At 46.9% G+C, this 21976-nt stretch overlaps 2 protein-coding genes across 2 annotated transcripts in view; both read right to left on the reverse strand.

Annotated features, from left to right (window-relative positions):
• Window positions 1–3290, reverse strand: part of CD276 (CD276 molecule) — a 34017-nt gene extending 30727 nt beyond the window's left edge. Inside the window, 1 exon segment of the mRNA XM_040227655.1 lies at window positions 2904–3290. Coding sequence (XP_040083589.1) covers window positions 2904–3290 — 387 coding nt within the window.
• Window positions 3291–18683: 15393 nt separating this feature from the next.
• LOC120853496 (NADH dehydrogenase [ubiquinone] iron-sulfur protein 6, mitochondrial-like) lies at window positions 18684–19343 on the reverse strand. Its single transcript, XM_040227376.1, is given in 2 exon segments — window positions 18684–18962; window positions 18965–19343. Coding segments are annotated over 2 exon segments (384 nt in total). The 5' UTR covers window positions 19266–19343; the 3' UTR covers window positions 18684–18879.
• Window positions 19344–21976: the final 2633 nt, after the last annotated feature.

Raw genomic sequence — 21976 nt, forward strand, 5'->3', positions numbered from 1 at the left:
CTGGATCCTGTGCACTGAGCCTCCTCTGTCAGGCTATATGTACAGATGTGTGATCCATTCTGACCAACGAGACCAAAGGAAATTTCTCCAAGATCACCAGTTCCCACACTCTTGCCCTCTTTTAGGCCCTGACTTTGCCTTCCCTCTTTTGCCAGTGGACTTCCCTGTCATTCCTGCCCTAGGGGTGTGGGAAATGGACAGGAGTGGAAATGGCCAACCCACTCAAAGGATAAGCTCATGGGCAGTGACATCATCCTGCCTGCCCTTCCTCCTCCTCCCCTGACCCCATGACTCAGGGCCTCCGCTCAGGCCCTGTGTGGTGTTCTTCTCAGGGGCCGCTTGGACTTGGGTCATTTTTCCTCACATAGCACAAACCCAACCGAGAAGTGGCAAGCAACAGGCCAGACACTTGTCTACAATACTTTCTGAGTGCTGTGGGATCTCAGCTTCTGGCTCTATGATCATACTCAGTCTCTGATCCTGAACTGTATTGCTCATCTCAGTATCAAACCCAAATCCTACACCAAAGAATGAAGACGGATGACTCCAGAGCAGGTTAAAGTTTAAGGACAGAGGAATTCCCACAGGACAGTTCAAAAATCAACTTCAAAAGAGTAAGGACACAGCCTCCACAGAAGGGACAACACTTCTATAACTGTCCTTTCCACAAACATTCCAGCTCCTGAGCCAGCTGTCTGAGAATCTCAGTCAGCCAGTCAACCTGCTTCCATCAGGTGCCCGGGCAGAGGCGCAGAGGGCCAAGGACAGGGAGGAAAATCGGTCCTCAATTCCCAAAACCCCTTCTCATCCTCAGTCCTGTTTTAAGGTAGGCTTCCCATCTCTTGGGCTTCCCTGGTAGCTCAGTTGGTAAAGAATCTGCCTGTAGTGCAGGAGACCCCGCTTCGATCTCTGGGTCAGGAAGATTCCCTGAAGAAGGAAATGGCAAACCATTCTAGTATCCTTGCCTGGAAAATCCCACGGACAGAGGAGCCTGGTGGGCTGTGGTCCATGGGGTTGCAAAGAGTCAGGCACAACTGAGCAACTAACACTCCTATCTCTAACAAGCTGGATGGTCCAATTTCTTGCAACACAGGAGTCTGGAATACATTGGAAAGCTCACTGAGAGCAGGCAGGAGAAACCACCAGTGATGTCATGGAAGAGAGAAAAGAACTCCAAGATCAGTCATGGGACCAATATAAGCATCTCTAAAGCCACTTCATGCAAATCTCACTCCCCTGAGAGTCCCCTTAGTGCAAAAATGGATGTTCACAGCGCTGATCTGAAGTCATGAAGGCAAATGTCACTGACATCAGGAGGTCAGACTGTGATGTGCATAATACAGGGGAGAAAGATTTCCACGATCAATGATTAACATAAGTATTCGTTCTAATCTCAGGAACTCTAAATATCAGAAAAATACACTCACCCAAATTATTCCCATTTCCAAAAGAGCTGGAAATATAAGCCACCACTCATACCCACAGCCTCAGAGCTCTGCCACTCAGATCAGACCAACCAACTGGACATGTTTAGAGTTCAATTTCAAGTTTAGACTTCAGTTTCCCTCAGTCTCCAAAAGCACCCACCTGTGTGCAGACCCCGAAATTACAGGAAGGCTGCACAGCCTCAGGTTTCCTAGGAACTTCTAGGAGGCAAGAGGGAGTCACAGAAGAGGCTGAACTAAATAAAGAACTCTCTTAAAAACAGAACAGCTTCATTACTTTCTAATATAGAAGCAAATTGCTAAAGACAGGCATGAAAGAAAAAGACCTAGGGCCTTCATTTAATGATGAAATCAGACTCATTTATAATTATCTACATCCAATTTGAACCTAAGTAGTTTTTCTCAATTAAGTCAAACAAACCCTCTCAACTCTCCAATGGGTTTTGCTTTCCTATTTGCTTACTGTTTTCCTCAATGATAGATCCCATATCTGAGTCATCCATCACGCATTTCTCATTAGGCTAGGTTTGGCTTAGAAATAAATCCCCTTTTCTGGCAGTTCATTGCCTTAGGCCCCCAAACCTGCCAATTCGCTAGCTAAGCAGCAATAGAGGACTTGGGCCTCCACCCTGGGTCCCCACCTTCCCTCCACCACATCTTCCACCTCCTCTCCATCCCACCCCACCCATCATCTCCCTGAGATTTCCCAAGCCCCAAATGCCCCATCCCTGCTCCCTGTGCTCTGCCCCCTACCCGCACACCTATTCATCCCTTCACCCAGGCCAGCCGTCCCTGTCTGTCCTTCTCTGAATCTGTCTCCCGCATGCCCACTGCTACCTATGGAAGTCTCCAGTCGCCCACTCCATTTCTCTGGGCCAAGCAGAGGGGGCCCCCTCCCCTATCCAACCCTTGGCCCTCCTCTCCCTGGCAGCTCCCCCTCCTCAGAGCTGGTGATCAGGTCACGGTGTGTTCCTCTACAGGGCCCCGGGGAGACTCCGCTTCACTCCTAGCTCCAGATAGCGGCTTTCCAGATAGTGAAGCTTTCCAGAATCATCAACACAATGACAGATCTGCCTCTGTTCCTCTGCAAACCCAGGGCCTCCGCGGTCACAATCACCCGCCCAGCCTCCTCCTCGAGCGGATTCCCGGGTGAAGGCAGGTCCCACAGTGCTCAGGCCCCGCCGGCCAGGGGAAGGGGAGGCAGGGCTGGGGGTGGGATTGGATTCTGGCAGCCCCAGCCGCCTCCGGGCCCCAGATCCGGGGTCCAACGTGCTCCCGGCGCCGCGGCCAGCCCCGACAGGGGGAGAGGGCTGGGGCGGGGGCGCCCTGCGAGGGAGGGGGCTCACCGCCCGCTCCAGCCATCCTGCAGCAGGCCCGCTGCCCGGCGGCCCGGGGCCGGGCTCGGCCGCAGACAAAGGCCGCCCCGATCAGCGCCGGGCCCGCCACGCAAGCACTCACCGCGCCGCGCCGACTCCCGGGACTCGGGGACGCGGCGGAGCGCTGCCGAGTTGCCGCCGCCGCCGCCGCGAGGCCGGGCCCGAATGGGGGCCGGGGGCGGCCTCGGGAGTCCGAGGGGCGGGGCGGGCTGGAGGAAGCCGCGGGCCCGGAAAGGCGGCCCGGGTGCGCCCCAGAGGCCGGATTGGCCCCGCGGCCGCGGTTTAGGGCCGAGGCCGCAGCCCGCCCGCTGGGCAGGGCACCGGCCGGGACCCGCCCCTGCCCCGGGTCCAGACCCACGCGGGCGCGCTGGTAAAGGAGTGCTAGTCTGATCCCCGCCCACCCCCCACCGTGACCCACCCTCCCAAGATCCGGAGTTTGTTTTCTGCTAGGGGATAGCTGGACGGTCATCGCCCCCTCGGGGTCCTGCTCCAGGCCGCTGGCAGCAGAGCCAGAGCTCGGATCTGGCTGGCTGACTTCTCAGTCCAGTGTTCTCCTCTGGCACCAGGCTGGTACCGCGGCCTGGAAAGGGTTAATTCGACTGTGGGGCATTAAGAGCGGCAGGGAGCTCTCTATAAATACAGTGTGTCGTGGGCGCCTGAGCCAACCGCAGGGTAATTTCCACTGAGCTGGTTTTCCTTTTTTCCTTCCACCCACAGCCACCAGGCTGGCCCTGCCCCCAGCCCCATGCCAGGCTAGTGGCCACCCCAGGCTCCCAAAGGTGGGACAGCCCTGACCACCTCCGACCCTGATCTGAGGCTCTGTCTTTCCAGGATTCAGCTCCAGCCTGGGAGGAGATGGGGCTGGATCAGGCTTGGACCTCCAGCCTGCAGGGTGATGGGGGTCAGGCCTTTGCCTTGGCTCATCCCTCCCCTGCACCTGTTCTCTGACCTGTTCTCCATCAGTTACAGACAGTAATAGCTAAGGTGCAGCAGACTTCTGTGGGCCAGAGAGGAGGCTAGGAGTTTTCCATGTTGGGCCTGTTTAGATCCTCAAAGCAACTGGACCAGGAAGGTAATATTATCCCTGTTTTACAGGTGGGAAAATTGAGCCTCAGAGAGATAAAAGAAACCCTACGTTGTTTTACAGCTAGGTCCACCACCAAGTGGCAGCAACAAAATGGGAGAGGGCTTAGGAAATGTGTATGAATACATATGCATCTCGGTCAGCCACTGTTTTAAGCACTTTACCACTTTATCTAATTTCATCTTCACAACTCAGTGCTATGCTTAGTCGCTCAGTCATGTCTGACTCTTTGTGACCCCAGGGACTGTAGCCTGCCAGACTTCTCTGTCCATGGGATTCTCCAGGCAAGAATAATAGAGTGGGTTGTCGTGCCCTCCTCCAGGGGATCTTCCCAACCCAGGAATCGAACCCAGGTCTCCAGCATTGCAGGTAGATCTTTACCATCTGAGCCACCAGGAAAGCCCACAACTCAGTGAGGTAAATGCTATTATTAATATTATCCTCATGTTCACAAATATGGAAATTAAGGCACAAGGAGAGAGGTAACTTACTTAAGGATATCCAACCATTAAGTGGAGGAACTAAGATTTGCCCTCCTTGAATCTAAATGTTGAATTCAAACTTAATTGTAGTGTGTGTGTGTGTGTGTGTGTGTGTGTGTGAGTGATGCATGGGTGTGTGTATTTGTGAACATGTGTAACTCTGCATCTAAGTGCACATGTGATCTGAAAGTAAGTTTGATAGTGGCTGTGTCTGTGTTGGTGTCTGTGTGATTGCTCCTAGGGATGGGGCAGAGATTGGGGGGTCAAGGCAGGCCATCTGGTCCAGAGTGCTTGAAGGTCATCAGCCTCCCCTCCCTGCTCCTCCCTGCCCTGTCAGGCCCTGTATAGCCTGGGCCTGACTTCATGGTTCTTCTCAAGATGAGTGGCCCTTATTAGGCCCCAAAATCTAGGGGAGAAGCATCCCCTGGAGAGGTGCCCCTGAGTTGTGAGATCCAGGAGCCCTGCTGCAGGACTTAGAACTGGTCTAGAGGAATTCGCTCTCTGTCCCTCCACCAGGAGTCAGCCCTGTGCTTTGTGCCCCAAGGTGGTAACACCGGTCCTGTCCCAGAGGACTTATAGTCTGGCAGGGAAGGCACGACTTAGCTGTGATGGACAGTGAAGGAACAGCACAGGGCAGTTTACACTTGGTAGGGGTTGGTGGGAAGACTTTAATTGTTGCTTGAGAGAACAGCTCAGGAGGGACGGAAACAAGTACTAGCTGACATTCCTGCAGCAGTGCCTTAAGAGGGTGTTGATTTCCCCCCAGAAAGGGCAAACACTGTGGGTAGGGGATAGGTGGAGTGTCTCTAGGACAGGCTCAGCTGTGACTCGGACACTTGCTCCTGGACATAAACACCTGAACCATCCCAGCACACAGGAATCTCCTCAGGTCAGGGAATGTTTGTTCTGTGCCCAATTAAAAATACATCCTTTCTCAGACTCCCTTGCCGCTAGAGGTGGTCACATGATCTAAGATGGCCAATGAGATCGAGCTTCAGGGAAAGCCCTTTGTTAAAGGGCTGGTACTATGGAAGACAGCATGGTGGTTCCTCAAAAAACTAAAGATAGAATTACCATAGAATCCAACAGTTATAATTCTGGGTATATATTCATAAAGAATTGAAATTAGGGTATCAGAGATATTTGCATCCCCATGTTCATAGCAACATTATTCATAATAGCCAAAGGGTAGAAGAAATGCAAGTGTCCTTTGATAGATGAATGGATAAATAAAATGTGGTAATGTGTATTTAGTGAAAGTTGCTCTTTCACTAAATTACACTAAAGTGAAAATCACAGAGTTGTGTTCAACTCTTTGGGACCTCATAGACTGTAGCCTGGCAGGCTCCTCTGTTCATGGAATTCTCCAGGCCAGAATACTGGAGTGGGTAGCCATTCCCTTCATCCAGGGGATCATCCCAACCCAGGGATCGAACCAAGGTCCCCTGCGTTGCAGGTGGATTCTTTACCAGCTGAGCTACCAGGAGAGCCTGGTAATGTGTATAATGGAATATTATTCAGCCTTAAAAAGGAAGGAAATTCTGACATATGATACAACATGGATGAACCTTGAGGATATTGTGCTAAGTGAAAAAGGCCAGCCATAGAAAGACAAATATTATATAAGTCTGCTTATATGAGGTATTAATGTGGTCCAATTCATAGAAACAAAGCAGAATGGTGGTTGCCAGAGACTGGGAAAGGGAAAATAGGGAGTTATTGTTTAATGGGTACAGGAGATTTTAAAAAATATTTATTTATTTGACTGTATCAGGTCTTAGTCGCAGGATGCAGGATCTGTAGTTATAGCATTCGAACTTAGTTGCTGCATATGGGATCTAGTTCCCTGACCAAGGATCAAACTCTGACCCCCTGCATTGGGAGTGGAGAGTCTTAGCCACAGGACCACCAGGGAAGTTCTGAGACTGGAGATTGACTGCACAACAATGTGAATGTACTTACTACTGAACTATACACTTAAAAGTGGCTAAGATAATTTTTATGTATATTTTCCCACAATTAAAAAAATAGAAAAGAGCGGTTTTAGCTGGCATGAACCTTGCCTTTTGCCTTTAATTACTCTTCTTTCTCTCCTGTGCCTGAAATGCAGACACAAAACCAAAACAGTAAAGCAACCATCTTGCAACTATGCAGACAGAAGCTAAATAAGGGAGGCACAGGAGAAAGGCAGAAGGAGCCTGGCTCCTGCAGGCATTGCAGAGCAGCCCCCTGACCCCAGATTGCTCCAGCCCTTGGCCTGGTCCTTGAGTTGCCACTGCTCACTCAGCACTGATGAGGGAGGAATGGTCAGTCAGTTCAGTTCAGTCACGTCCGACTCTGCGACCCTATGGACTGCAGCACGCCAGGCCTCCCTGTCCATCACCACCTCCAGGAGTTTACTCAAACTCATGTCCATCGAGTCAGTGATGCCATCCAACCATCTCATCTCTGTCGTCCCCTTCTCCTCCTGCCTTCAATCTTTCCCAGCTTCAGGGTCTTTACCAAGGAGTCAGTTCTTTGCATCAGGTGGCCAAAGTATTGGGGTTTCAACTTCAGTATTAGTTCTTTCAATGAATTTTCAGGATTGATTTCCTTTAGGATTGACTGGTTGGATCTCCTTACAGTCCAAGGGACTCTCAAGAGTCTTCTCCAACACCACAGTTCAAAAGCATCATTTCTTCGGCACTCAGCTTTCTTGATAGTACAACTCTCACATCCATACACGACTACTGGAAAAACCATAGCTTTGACTAGACAGACCTTTGTTGGCAAAGTAATGTCTCTGTTTTTAATATGCTCTCTAGGTTGTTCATAACTTTTCTTCCAAGGAGCAAGCGTCTTTTAATTGCATGGCTACAGTCACCATCTACAGTGATTTTGGAGTTAAAAAAAATTGTCACTGTTTCCATTGTTTCCCCATCTATTTGCCATGAGGTGATGGGACTGAATGCCATGATCTTAGTTTTCTGAATGTTGAGCTTTAAGCCAACTTTTTCACTCTCCTCTTTCACTTTCATCAAAAGGCTCTTTAGTTCCTCTTCACTTTCTGCCATAAAGGTGGTGTCACCTGCAAATCTTAGGTTATTGATATTTCTGTTGGCAATCTTAATTCCAGCTTGTGCTTCATCCAGCCCAGCATTTCTCATGATGTACTCTGCATATAAGTTAAATAAGCAGGGTGACAATATACAGCCTGGATGTACTCCTTTCTTGATTTGGAACCAGTCTGTTTTTCCATGTCCAGTTCTAACTGTTGCTTCTTGACCTGCATACAGATTTCTCAGGAGGCAGGTCAGGTGATCTGGTATTCCCATCTCTTGAAGAATTTTCCACAGTTTGTTGTGATCCACACAGTCAAAGGCTTTGATATAGTTAAGAAAGCAGAAGTAGATATTTTTCTGGAACTCTATTTCTTTTTCAATGATCCAACAGATGTTGGCAATTTGATCTCTGGTTCCTCTGCCTTTTCTAAATCCAGCTTGATCATCTGCAAGTTCATGGCTCACGTACTATTGAGGCCTGGCTTGAAGAATTTTGAGGATTATTCTACCAGTGTGTGAGATGAGTGCAATTGTGTGGTAGTTTGAACATTCTTTGGCATTGCCTTTCTTAGGGATTGGAATGAAAACTGACCTTTTCCAGTCCTGTGGCCATTGCTGAGTTTTCCAAATTTGCTGGCATATTGAGTGCAGCACTTTCACAGCATCATCTTCTAGGATTTGAAATAGCTCAACTGGAATTCCATCACCTCCACTACCTTTGTTCATAGTGATGCTTCCTAAGGCCCACTTGACTTCGCATTCCAGGATGTCTGGCTCTAGGTGAGTGATCACACCATTGTGGTTATCTGGGTCATGAAGATCTTTTTTTGTATAGTTCTTCTGTGTATTCTTGCCACCTCTTCTTAATATCTTCTGCTTTTGTTAGGTCCATACCGTTTCTGTCCTTTACTGTGCCCATCTTTGCATGAAATGTTCCCTTGGTATCTCTAATTTTCTTGAGGAGATCTCTAGTCTTTCCCATTCTGTTCTTTTCCTTTATTTCTTTGATTGATCACTGAGGAAGGCTTTCTTATCCCTCCTTGCTATTCTTTGGAACTGCATTCAAATGGGTATATCTTTCCTTTTCTCCTTTGCCTTTCATTTCTCTTCTTTTCTCATCTGTTTGTAAGGCCTCCTCAGACAACCATTTTGCCTTTTTGCATTTCTTTTTCTTGGAGATGGTCTTGATCACTGCCTCCTGCACAATGTCAGAAACCTCTGTCCATAGTTCTTCAGGCACTCTGTCTATCACATCTAATCTATTTGTCACTTCCACTGTATGATCGTAAGGGATTTGATTTAGGTCATGCCTGAATGATCCAGTGGTTTTCCCTACTTACTTCATTTTCAGTCTGAATTTTGCAATAAAGAGTTCATGATCTGAGCCACAGTCAGCTCCTGGTCTTGTTTTTGCTGACTGTATAGAGCTTCTCCATCTTTGGCTGCAAAGAATAAAATCAATCTGATTTCGGTATTGATCATCTGGTGGTGTCCATGTGTAGAGTCTTCTCTTGTGTTGTTGGAAGAGGGTGTTTCCTGTGACCAGTGCATTTTCTTGGCAAAACTCTTTTAGACTTTGACCTGCTTTGTTTTGTACTCCAAGGCCAAATTTACCTGTTACTCCAGGTATCTCTTGACTTCCTACTTTTGCATTCCAGTCCCCTATAATGAAAAGGACATCTTTTTTGGGTATTAGTTCTAAAAAGTTTTGTAGGTCTTCATAGAACCTTTCAAATTCAGCTTCTTAAGCATTACTGGTCAGGGCATAGACTTGGATTACTGTGATATTGAATGGTTTGCTTCGGAGATGAACAGCGATCATTCTGTCATTTTTGAGATTTCTTCCAAGTACTGCATTTTGGACTCTTGTTTACTCTGATGGCTACTCTATTTCTTCTAAGGGATTCTTGCCCACAGTAGTAGATATAATGGTCATCTGAGTTAAATTCACCCATTCCAGTCCATTTTATATTGCTGATTCCTAAAATGTTGACATTCACTCTTGCCATCTCCTGTTTGACCACTTCCAATTTGCCTTGATTCATGGACCTAACATTCCAGGTTCCTATGCAATATTGCTCTTTAGAGTATCAGACTTCACTTCCATCAGCAGTCATATCCACAGCTGGGTTTTATTTTTGCTTTAGCTCCATCTCTTCATTCTTCCTGGAGTTATTTCTCCACTGATCTCCCGTAGCATACTGGGCACCTACCAACCTGGGGAGTTCATCTTTCAGTGTCCTCTGTTTTTGCCTTTTCATGCTGTTCTTGGGGTTCTCAAGGCAAGAATACTGAAGTGATTTGCCATACCCTTCTCCAGGGGACCACGTTTGTCACAACTCTCCACCATGACCGGTCCATCTTGGGTGGCCATACATGGCATGGCTCATAGTTTCACTGAGTTGATCGGTTTGGTTAGTTTTCTGTGATTGTGGTTTTCATTCTGTCTGCCCTCTGACGGATAAGGATAAGAGGCTTATGGAAGCTTCCTGATGGGAGAGACTGACCGAGGGAGAAACTGGGTCTTATTCTGATGGGTGGGGCCATGCTCAGTAACAGAGGAATGGTGACCTTCCATAATCTTGTCCTCCCTAGGATACCTGTAAAGAACATCAGACCACCATTTTGGCAAAGGGAGGGGGTGTTCTGACCCTCTTATTAGTTTCCCCGGGACAGAAATTCTGAGTTTATGGTGAAATTCAAAGACAACTTCCTTTTGCCTCCTTTGACATACAAAAGGACAGAAGTCTCCCACATCTGTCTGAATACTCTCAAGTTCAGCAGCTGGATTCCTTAACCTGGCTTTGAAGCGGGGGTTTAAGGCCCATTCAGCACTTTTTCCCTGAGGGTCCCTGTGACACCCGTGTCTTGGCATTGGCCCCCCTCACTCTGGCTGACTGTTGCACATCACCCCTGAGTTGTCTGTGTTTTCAGGCCTCAAGTCCTTGATATCTTGGCAAAGGCCGCAACTCCCAACCCGCCCCACCCACTCATTTAGGGTTCCCAGCGCTGCCATCTGGAGCAGGCCAGCCAGCCCAGGCTAGGTCAACTCCATTTCCCTGAATGGGCAGATCCAGTATGGGGTTGAACATGGTACATAGTGACCACTGCAGGTTCCTGCTAGAAGTTTCTTATTTCTGGCACTTGGGTATTAGAGTAGACTTCAGGTGCCCGGGCTTCACTGGTGACTCAGACAGTAAAGAATCTGCTGGCAATGCAGGAGATCTGGGTTAGATCCCTGGTTGGGAAAATCCCCTGGAGAAGGGAATGACAACCCACTCCAGTATTCTTGCCTGGAGAATGCCATGGACTGGGGAACCTGATGGGCTATAATCCATGGGGTCGCAAAGAGTCAGACATAACTGAGCTACCAACACTTTCACTTTTCGGGTGTCTAGATTCAAATACTTCCAGCTGGAAGCTTCTGGCCAGCAAAGTAACAGGAACAGCCTGAAAAAACAGAAGAACCGATCCTCGCTGGAAGATCATCCAGGAACAGTTCTCCCCCAACACACACACACACACACATACCCTAACCAGGCTTGTATAACCATTTGCCTTCACCCAGCCCGCCATCCCTTCTTTATTAGCTGTCCTAGGTAGAGCCGTTCAGCTCCCTCTTCCTTCTCTGTAGCCCAGGCTTACAGTGCTCCTAGTCCTAGGAATCTATCTCAGATTCTGTGTCCTGCTGCTGGAGGGTCAGGGTTGTCCTCCCAACAGGAGGTTTGGGCCAGAATTAAAGAACAAAACAAGAACATTAAAAACCGCACCATAATGCCAGGGGAAATCTGTCATCACATTGGGAGTTGTTTTGTTTTAATAACTTCAAATCACTTAGCCCTTGCACGACCCTGAGAGCCAGCACCTCCTTCAAGTTGCGTCATAAGTGCCTCATACATGGCGCCCTCACCCTGGCCCCGCTGTTAGGTTTGACCTATGACATTCGGAGAAGAGAGCACAGAAGAGGAAGAGGAAGACTTCCAGCTGGACGAACAAGGCACAGAGAACAAAGGGCCCAGCATCCAGAGTCAGCAGTGGAGATCCTTGTAAGAAAGACGGTGGATAAACCTCTTGAAATCCAGCAGTCCTTATCTCAATCCAGGTGTTAAATTGTAGGTATTAACATTGCTGTTTGGTTTTAGTTGGGCTTGAAACAGTGTGCATCTTATCATAGTCCCAGTCCGGATGGGGACACAAGGAAAAGTGTCACTGCCCCAGTGATGAGAACAATTCATCCAATCCTCCTTGATGAGTCCTTCCTTTAAAAAATTTTTTTTAATTAATTTCATTTTTGGTTGTGGTGGGTCTTCGTTGCTTTCTCTAGTTGCGGTGAGCAGGGGCTGCTCTCTGGTTGCCGTGCACGGGGTTTCTCACTGTGGTGCCTCTCCAGTTGCAGAGCGTAGACTCTAGGTGCACGGGCTTCTGTAGTTGTGGCCTGTGGGCCTCGTTGCTCTGTGGCATATGGACTCTTCCCAGATCAGGAATGGAAACTGTGTCCCCTGCATTGGCAAGCAGAGCCCCATCCATTGTACCCCCAGGGAAGTCCTGTTTGTCTGTTTTGACTGCACGGGATCTTGGTTGCGGCGACAGGGGATCTTGGATGCGACATGTGAGGTTCCTAGTTTTGGTGTGTGGGATCTAGTTCCCTGACCGTGGATGGAACCCGGACTCCCTGCAGTGGGAACACAGAGTCTTACTCCCTGGACCACCAGGAAAGTCACCCTGATGGGTCATTCTTAACCTGCCAGTTCTTGATGTCCATCCCTAATTTCTGGGTCACAACTGGCCCCCTTTCCCTCCCTGCCTTCTCTCAGTCCCAGTGGCCCTCTCTTTGGGAGAAATACAGTGTGTGATGGAAGTGACCACTCTTGGACCATGTCTTGGCAACTGCTAGGTCTCCACTGGGTCCCTGCTCCTGGGGAAAACAACTGAGACAAATTATGTGAGCTGCAACAGCTCCAGTCAGTGACCAAGGCTCAGTCCTGGTACAGGGCCCCTCCCTCCCCACTCACACCGCTGATGGAAACCAGGCTTTCCTCCCGCCTCACCCAAGATTCCCACATCAAATGTGGGGCATTACTCCTCATTGGCTTAACTGCTTTTTCCACGTTTGTGGCTGGCAGTGGCTAATGCATTCAATCTTGCATTTGTTTTCTAAAAACAGGACTTTCAGCACAATAACGTATTTGGCATCTCTTCTCCTTTCCTCATTTCCCAAGATGAGATCATCACAAACACAACTTCTAAAGAAATCTCTACAACCAGACTTTTCGAGGAAACCTGGCACCTCCACAGACAAATGGTGATCAGCCTCAGGTTTTCAATAAGGAGCTTTAGCAGCAGCAAAGACTGTCCATTCAGGGAGAGGGGTGATACCTCTGAGGAATGACACCAGCCAACAAGTTCCTCCCCTCACCCTACAAGTTTCCCCACCAGCCCTTCATCATTCTGATGGGGCCAGCATTGCTGTCAAAATGTGTTCCTCTCCATCACTCCACACCCTCCACCCTAAGTACTCCCTCCCCTCAGGGAAAGGAAGTCTATCAGAAAAGGTTCTCTCAAACTGGACAGATCGGTTACTTTCTCCCATAAGTTGCCCTCAGGATGCAGGTGCCAACTTCAACCCTGATTGGATCTGACGTGCCTTGCCCACAGTGTTCTCTGCTTGTCTCATGCTTTATCTGCATAAACATTTGAGAGCTCCCTCGGGGCAGGGACCCAGGCTTATTGACCTCCAGGTTCCTCGCCCCTGCTCCTCCTGTACCCACCCTACATCTTGTAGCTGAAAGAATAATTGAACTCTGGAGCAAATGCCTTAACCCTGGCTGGCAGGACTGAGGTGTAGACAGTACAATACGCTGGAAGCCAGGACACCAAGGCTCACCTCCCAGCCCTGCCAGGGACTGGCCATGTGGTGGCGGGGGTGGGGGAAGAGTGGGTCATCTGTTCAGGGTCTCTGTCTCTTTTTCCTCCAAAAGAATCCACCTCAGGCTCCCCTGCAGCCAGCCACTTCTGAGAGCATCAGGAGAATTTCCCCCTTAGCCCTGTAGCAGGCAGGGCTAATGAAGCTATTGCCACAAACAAATGGTCTGCAAAGCCAAGAAGGGACTAATGGTGGTGGTTGTTAAGTCGTGTCTGACTCTTGCAACCCCATGGACTGTAGCCTGCAGGTTGCTTTGTCCATGAGATTCTCCAGGCGAGATACTGGAGTGGGTTGCCATTTCCTCCTTCAGGGGAATTTTCCCTATCCAGGAATCAAATCCCGGTCTCCTGAATTGCAGGCAGATTCTTTACCAACAGAGCTACGAGGGAAGCCCTAAGAAGGAACTAAGTTTGCCTCCAAATTCCCTGCTCCCCCCGCCCAACCCCAAGTTTTTCCCTCCATGGTTGACATAGCATTTGCTACCCTGCGCCCCCTTCTGGTGATAAGTGGAAAGATCCCACGCACCCCCACCACCACCCCGCCCCCGCTCCACCCCCCCGCCCACGCCAATCCCCGCCCTAGGTCCACGAGGATACTCCTCAATACTTGGAGCTGGAGGAGGAAGTGGGAGGAGAGAAGAGGGGAAAGCAGTGTGGACTGGGGCTGTGGAGGTCAGGGAAGGGTCCAGAGAAATCCTCTTAAACACAGGCAAATTAAGTCATTCCTCTGCTCAGAATTCTCCAGGGTAAAAGCTGAGTCTGACCCGGGGTTTCTGAGTCTTTGACTAGGCTCTCTCTAGTTTAAGGGAGGGGGGCTCTTCTCTGCTGTGGTGCATGGGCTTCTCACTGTGGTGGCTTCTCTTGTTGTGGAGCATAAGCTGTAGGTGCGTCAGCTCAACAGCTGTGGCGCACTTGGGCTCCGTCGCTCCCCTGCAGCATGTGGAATCTTCCTGGATCCAACCCATGTTCCCTGCATTGGCAGGCAGCTTCCTAATCACTGGGCCACCAGGAAGTCCAGTATGGTTTTTAAACAGGGACGAAAGATGAAAGTTTGGAACAGCAATAATCACACATACTCTTCCCCTCCCTTATCTGTTTAGGGGTTTGCAGGCAAGATTACAGCAGGGCAGATGGCTGCTAGGGGGAGGCAGGACTCCAGATCTCCAGGTTCAGAGTCTGTACCTTACCTCCTGACCCATCTTGTTTCAGCTGCTCCCCTGACATGACTGAAGCCACCTGACCTCAGCTCCTTCTCAAGATCTGGCTTCTTGATTATGATTGTAATTCAACCCAAGTGTGACAGGACAGATTCCTGGGATGCAGACTCTAATATGGAGATTAGCACCCAGGAAGTTCATTAGGGATGCTTTTGTGCTCAACGCCTGAAGAAGAAAAGAACTGGGCAGAGAGAGATGTTGGGCCACAATATAGGCTCAAGAATGGCCTCAGCCAGCCCCATGGGGCACTCTGAAGCTGGGATGACCTCTTTAGCATTATCTTGTGTTAGGGCCAGGGCTGGTCTTTTGTACGCAAGCACTGTTCAACCATTGGATGTGGGTCTCCTGGGAAGGGGGAATGGCCTGATCCAGGTTACTCTCTTCAAAAACAATTCCCAAAGAAGACTTACAACTGAGAGCTATCTTCCTGCAGAAATGCTATGAGTGTTGGGAACAAGCTCTTCAGTCATGAATGAAGATTCCTGTAGCACAGCACAGCATCTATGCAGTAGTAGTAATACATGTTTAATTAGCCCTTGTTCTAGGTCTGACTCAGGGTCTCCCTCAAACTCAGTGGGATCTTAGAAACTTCAGGAACTTACCTAAGGCACCTAGGTACAGGTATCAGACTCCTGAATGGGAGTAAGAGGCCTTGAGTTCTAAGTCAGCTGCTGACTCTCTTTGTGACATCAGGGAAGTCCCTGACCTCTCTTAGCCTCACTTTCCCCATATGTATATGAGGGTTGAGCTGAGGTCCTTGGTCAATAGTTTGTGGCCTTATGATACCTAAAATCATGGATGGCAAGGAGTGAAGCCTGCCTGTGCCTCATTCTTGGACCTCAAAGCCCACACCACCACCTCAGCCCTCTCACTTTTTCAACTGTCAGACTCATGTCTTAATGGTCATGAGTCTGGGTATGGGACTCATGGGACTACAGGTTGAATAACCAAATACAAGTCAAAATTAGATCTAAGAGACAGTGAGCTCTTCCCAACTCCCCCAAACCTTCCCAGAATGGATTTTAGCTCTTCCAATATTCATGGTTTCTGCCCTTACAAAGGGACACCACTGCGTATTTGACAGGCGAGATACTTGGAGGTTATTCAAGTTACCACCCTGTTTTCTGACATCACAGGTCACACAGAGACATCTATCTCCTAGGGAGTTATGATCTCACATTAGTTATTAGCAGCTCCTGGGAGCTCTCAGTGGGGCTTTTGGAAAAAAAGATAAAAGGTAATTTGGAAGTCTGCTTTTGCTTTGGGAATAATAAATCCTTAAATTATCTCCTTGCCACCAGTTTTACATTTCTCAGGATAGTCCTCTGTTCATCTAGCCTGGTGGTTCATTTTGGAATTGTTTTTGTAGATGGTTCATGCTTTTCTTATAAGAGGAAACTGCCTTTGTTTCTCAGCTCTTCATTTTGACTTCTCATGACCAGAGTGAGATCAGGGAGAATGTGGTGCCCCCACCCACATTTCTAAACGAATGTGAAATGTAAAGAAGGAAACAAGCCAAACAATAGCCAGGCGTAATCCTTGAAGTCATAGCACAAGAGAAGGGGAAGGCCCGCAAATACCACCTAGTCCATTTGGTCCCATGTTACAGATGGGAAAGCTAGGGAGAGGGAAGATGAGACCCCAGCTTCTTAACAAGCAGGAGATCCTTCAAAATAAGAGAAGGAAGGCTTTCAGAATATAGCCTTGCATTTGAAATGACAGAGCAGATATACAATCAACTTTTAAAGTAACCAATACATAATAGAAAATAAGATGAAGAGCCATTGGGAGACCAAAACTATTGGGAAATTTCTAGAAAATGGAAAGCAGGAGGTTTCAGATTTCCATCTTAATGCTGAATTAAGTAAACTGAGGGTTTCCTCCCCTGAATTCAGCCCTGAAGACACCGTCTAATGAAAGAGGAGTGATGTATCCCAGAATCAAACTTGGAGAAATAGAAGTCAAGACAGGTCTCAGTCTGCGTGGATATGCAAATTAGAGGTGGAGAAAGTCAGATATCATGGATGGATGAGAATCTAGGGGAAGACTTTCTAGTTGCAGATTTTTTCTCCTCCACAATAATCTGCCTTTCCACTTCTATGGGCAGAAAACACCAATATTACACCAATATAACTCCAGCTGCAAATGGCAAGGTAACCTCAAAGGCAGTTTTGGAGCCAGCTAGGGTGAGAAATGGGCTTCCCTGGCAGCTAAGTGGTAAAGAATCCACCTGCCAATGCAGGGGATGGAAGTTCCATGTCTGGGTCAGGAAGATCCCCTGGAGAAGGGAATGGCAACCCACTCCAGTACTCTTGCCCAGAAAATCCCATGGACAGAGGAGCCTGGCAGGCTACAGTCAATGGGGTTCCAAAGAGTTGGACACAACTTAGTGCCTAAACAACAACAGGGGTGAGAAATAGATTCAACAAACAAAGGCTGGCAGGCAGCCGTGGAACAGTCTCTCCTTCTTCCCCCACACCTTGATTGGGAAAAATGACTACACAGAGAGGCAGCTCTTAGGAAAGAGGAGTGACTAGGGCAGAGTTCAAACGTGTTCTTTGAAAGGCAGGGTCCTGTGGTCATTGATAAACAGGAAACAGATGCTCAGAGGCTCTGCACCCTGAGGCGCTCCCCTTATAAATTCAGCAGGAGGAGTCAAAGCAGGAATCTGGTCTTTAATCTCACTCCTCCTTCCAACGTCCACATTATTGGCTGAGAGAGCTGATACTTCCAAGGAGACATGAGCTCTGAACCAAAAACAACCAACAAAGGAATGACTATCACAGAAGTGAAATGAACAGACTGGGTAGAAGAATTTACATTAAGAACAATACATATATCCTTTCAAGGCATAAGAGAAGCATTGTAAATATAAAGCAAGAAGAGCAATTATTAAAAAAATAACTAGCAATACTGGGAATGACAAGTGTAATCATTGAAGGAAATAACTGGGGTAAGCAGCAGAATGTATTTGGCCAAAGAACAGACGAGAGTGTTGCAAGATTAGGCAAATGACAAAAGTCAACATAAAATATATCACAGAGGATACAGAGAAGTTAAGAGGTATGGATGCCAAAAGGGGAGTGGATGACATGCATTCAACTGGAGTCTCAGAAAAAGAAGCAAGATAAAGTATTTTAAGACACAATGTCAAATTATTTTCCTTAATTAAAAATACGGAGCCTTTGATTGAAAAGCACCTTTGCAGCATAGCCAGTCTTCTTTCACAGAACATTTGCTGCAGGAGACCCGGGCTAGATCCCTGTGTCAGGAAGATCCCCTGGAGAAGGGAATGGCTATCCATGCCAGTATTCTTGCCTGGAGAACTCCAGGAACAGAGGAGCCTTGTGGGCTACAGTCCATGGGGTCGCAAAGAGTCAGACATGACTGAGTGACTAACATTTTCACTTTTCAATGAGTGACACAGGAGGCTGGGGGAACTGTGTAGCAGAAAGGGTGTAGAATAAGAAAGTGAAATTTCCCCACAGATTCACAGTGCTTAGGAGACAAAGTCCTGCTAGAGGAAGGCGGTGGTTGTGTCAAACACACAGCTAGTCTCGATATTTGCCAAATTTTGAAGCTGTATTGATTTGGAGGCTAATCAAATCTCTTAAAGGCATAAACAAATTCCCCACGGTGTCTTATGACGATGGAAATAAAGACATGACTAGCTCTCAATCAAACCAGAGGGAGACTGAGTCAAAAAGAACTAGAACCCAACCTCAATCTAGTTTATTTTCTAATCACACTGTTGTGATTGGCACCATATCTTATCCACATAATATAGAAAGGGTAAGACCTATCTAGGGAAAATTCTTCCGTCTTAGTTCATATGTGTAAGATCTCTGCATGCAGGCTAAGTTGCTACCGTCCTGTCCAACTCTTTGCGACTGTATGGACCGTATCCCACCAGGCTCCTCTGTCCATGGGATTCTTCAGGCAAGAATACTGGAGTGGGTTGCCATGCCCTCCTCCAGGAGATCTTCCCCATCCAGGAATTGAACCTGCGTCTTTTAGGTCTTCTGCATTGGCAGGTGGGTTCTTTACCACTAGCGCCACCTGGCAGATCTCTAGTGTACAATAAAGAATTATAAGGCATGTGAAAAGGGAGGAAAAAGTGATCATATGTGCTCAGGAGAAAAAAAGATAATAGAAGAAGACCCACAGTTGACCCATATTTTCCAGTTACACAAGCTTTTTATGATTTTTTTCTTTGCGAACAACACCCTTTATTCAACACTAGTGAGGCAATGCATACAGCTCTAAGGGTCTCCTGATTCACTCCATCACTGAAGTACCCCCGTGTATCCCCCTAGTGATGGTGCTGTCTGCAACATAGTCCACAGCAGCTACATGTTGCCACCTTTGTTTCTTTGTCCAAGTTTATGTACAGTGTGGCTGGCCTTGGATCCCTTCATTCCTGTCACAAGATACCACCTGCCTTCTGACTTCACTCACAGGCTGCTCTGCTATCAGATCAGTGGGAGAGTTTTCATTTACTTCTTTCTGACAACCTACAAATGGAAGTTGCCTATAGTTGTTATGATCATAAAACTGGCCAGTGTGCATGACCTCCTCACCAGCTAGTGAGGACTGCACACTGAAGCAGCTGGTGCCCCTGGGCAGGCTCCATGCCACCAGGCTGCCCTGGTCCAGCAGCCAGAGGAAGGTCACTGCTGCCACCACCTTGCCAGACATTGGGATACAGGGTCCCAGCCCCTGGACCACCAGGGAAGTTGCTGCCCATTTTTTGCTTGTTATTTTTTTGTTTGTTTGTTATTGAAATGTATGAGCTGCTTGTATGTTTTGGAAATTAAGCATTTATTGGTTTCATCATTAGCAAATATTTTCTCCCAGGTCATCTTTTCATTTTGTTTCTGGTTTCCTTTGTTGTACAAAAACGTGTAAGTTTGATTAGGTTCTATTTGTTTATTTTTGCATGTATTTCAATTGCCTCAGACAAGGCATTTTTAAAGAACTATTTCAAATATGTTGAAGGGGAAAATGGAAAGTATGACAAAATTGTTAAAAAGAATACTTTAGCAGAGAATTGTAATCTGTAAAAATATCAAATGGACTTTTTCTGGAGCTGCAAAGTATAATTTCTGAAATTACAAACTCACTGATGGATTTAACAGCAACAAACAGAATTGGTAAACCCAAAGGTCAATATAAATTATCCAAACTGAAGCCTACAGAGAAAAAACAATGGAAAGAAGAGACACGCAAGACACAATCAAAGGTTTACACATAGTGAAACTGGAATCCAAGCAGAGAGGATGGAGAGAATGAGTTAGAAGCAAAGTTGGAGAACTTTCCAAAACTGATCAAAGATATCAATGTATAGATTCAAGATACTTGGTAAAACCCAAGTAGGACAGATACAAAGAAAATAATGCCTAAATACTTAGTCAAATGGCTGAAAGCCAAAGCTAAGTAACCAGTAGCCAGAGAATAAATAAGCAGCCAAGTAGCTAAGTAAACCAGTAGCTAAGTAAAAAGTAGCCAGACAATAAAGACGAATTACACACTCATCTCACACGCTAGTAAAGTAATGCTCAAAATTCTCCAAGCCAGGCTTCAGCAGTACATGAACCATGAACTTCCAGATGTTCAAGCTGGTTTTAGAAAAAAGCAGAGGAACCAGAGATCAAATTGCCAACATCCACTGGATCATGGAAAAAGCAAGAGAGTTCCAGAAAAACATCTATTTCTGCTTTATTGACTATGCCAAAGCCTTTGACTGTGTGGATCACAATAAACTGTGGAAAATTCTGAAAGAGATGGGAATACCAGACCACCTGACCTGCCTCCTGAGAAACCTATATGCAGGTCAGGAAGCAACAGAACTGGATATGAACAACAGACTGGTTCCAAATAGGAAAAGGAGTACATCAAGGCTGTATATTGTCACCCTGCTTATTTAACTTATATGCAGAGTACATCATGAGAAACGCTGGGCTGGAGGAAGCACAAGCTGGAATCAAGATTGCAAGGAGAAATATCAATACCCTCAGATATGCAGATGACACCACCCTTATGGCAGAAAGTGAAGAGGAGCTAAAAAGCCTCTTGATGAAAGTGAAAGAAGAGAGCAAAAAAGTTGGCTTAAAGCTCAACATTCAGAAAACGAAGATCATGGCATCCAGTCCCATCACTTCATGGGAAATAGATGGGGAAATAGTGGAAACAATGTCAGACTTTATTTTGGGGGGCTCCAAAATCACTGCAGATGGTGATTGCAGCCATGAAATTAAAACACGCTTACTCCTTGGAAGAAAAGTTATGACCAACCTAGATAGCATATTCAAAAGCAGAGACATTACTTTGCCAACAAAGGTCCGTCTAGTCAAGGCTATAGTTTTCCAGTGGTCATGTATGGATGTGATAGTTGGACCGTGAAGAAAGCTAAGTGCCGAAGAATTGATGCTTTTGAACTGTGGTGTTGGAGAAGACTCTTGAGAGTCCCTTGGACTGCAAGGAGATCCAACCAGTCCATTCTGAAGGAGATCAGTCCTGGTGTTCATTGGAAGGACTGATGCTAAAGCTGAAACTCCAATACTTTGGCCACCTCCTGCGAAGAGCTGACTCATTGGAAAGACTCTGATGTTGGGAGGGATTGGGGGCAGGAGGAGAAGGGGACAGACGACACATGATGAGATGGCTGGATGGCATCACCAACTCGATAAGTTTGAGTAAACTCCAGGAGTTGGTGATGGACAGGGAAGCCTGGCGTGCTGCAATTCATGGGGTTGCAAAGAGTCAGACATGACTGAGCGACTGAACTGAACTGAACTGATGTACTTTCAAAGGAGCAACAGTAAGATTTGATCATTTTGCATGAAAATTTTGGAAGCTGCAGAAATTGAATGACCTTTCTTAAGGTGCTGAAAGAAAAACACAACCTGCAAATGTAATTCTATCTCCAACAAAAATACCCTTTAAAATATGAAAGCAGGGAGGGTAAATTGGGAGACTGGGATTGACGAATACACACTGTTATATATAAAATAGATAATTAATGAGATCCTACTGTATAACACAGGGAACTCTACTCAAAACTTTGTAATGGCCTATATGGGAAAAGAATCTTAAAATGAATGGCTATATGTATATGTATAACTGATTCACTTTGCTCTACACCCAAAACTAACACAACATTGTAAATCAACTATACCCCAGTAAAAACTTTTAAAAATATGAAAGCAAAATAATGACATTTTTCAGGCAAAAAAAGGAAAAAAGAAAAACCCAAAGTGTGGCCAAAATAATATGCCACAGGAGAATGGATGGTCAAATAAACTAATGGAATCAAATAAGAGAGTCCAGATATAGATCCACATATATACAAACAAATGATTTTTTATTAAAATGACAAAGCAAACTCAATAGGGAAAGGAAAATATCCT

This window comes from Oryx dammah, unplaced genomic scaffold (assembly GCF_014754425.2).
Source record: "Oryx dammah isolate SB20612 unplaced genomic scaffold, SCBI_Odam_1.1 HiC_scaffold_26, whole genome shotgun sequence".
NCBI lineage: Eukaryota > Metazoa > Chordata > Mammalia > Artiodactyla > Bovidae > Oryx > Oryx dammah.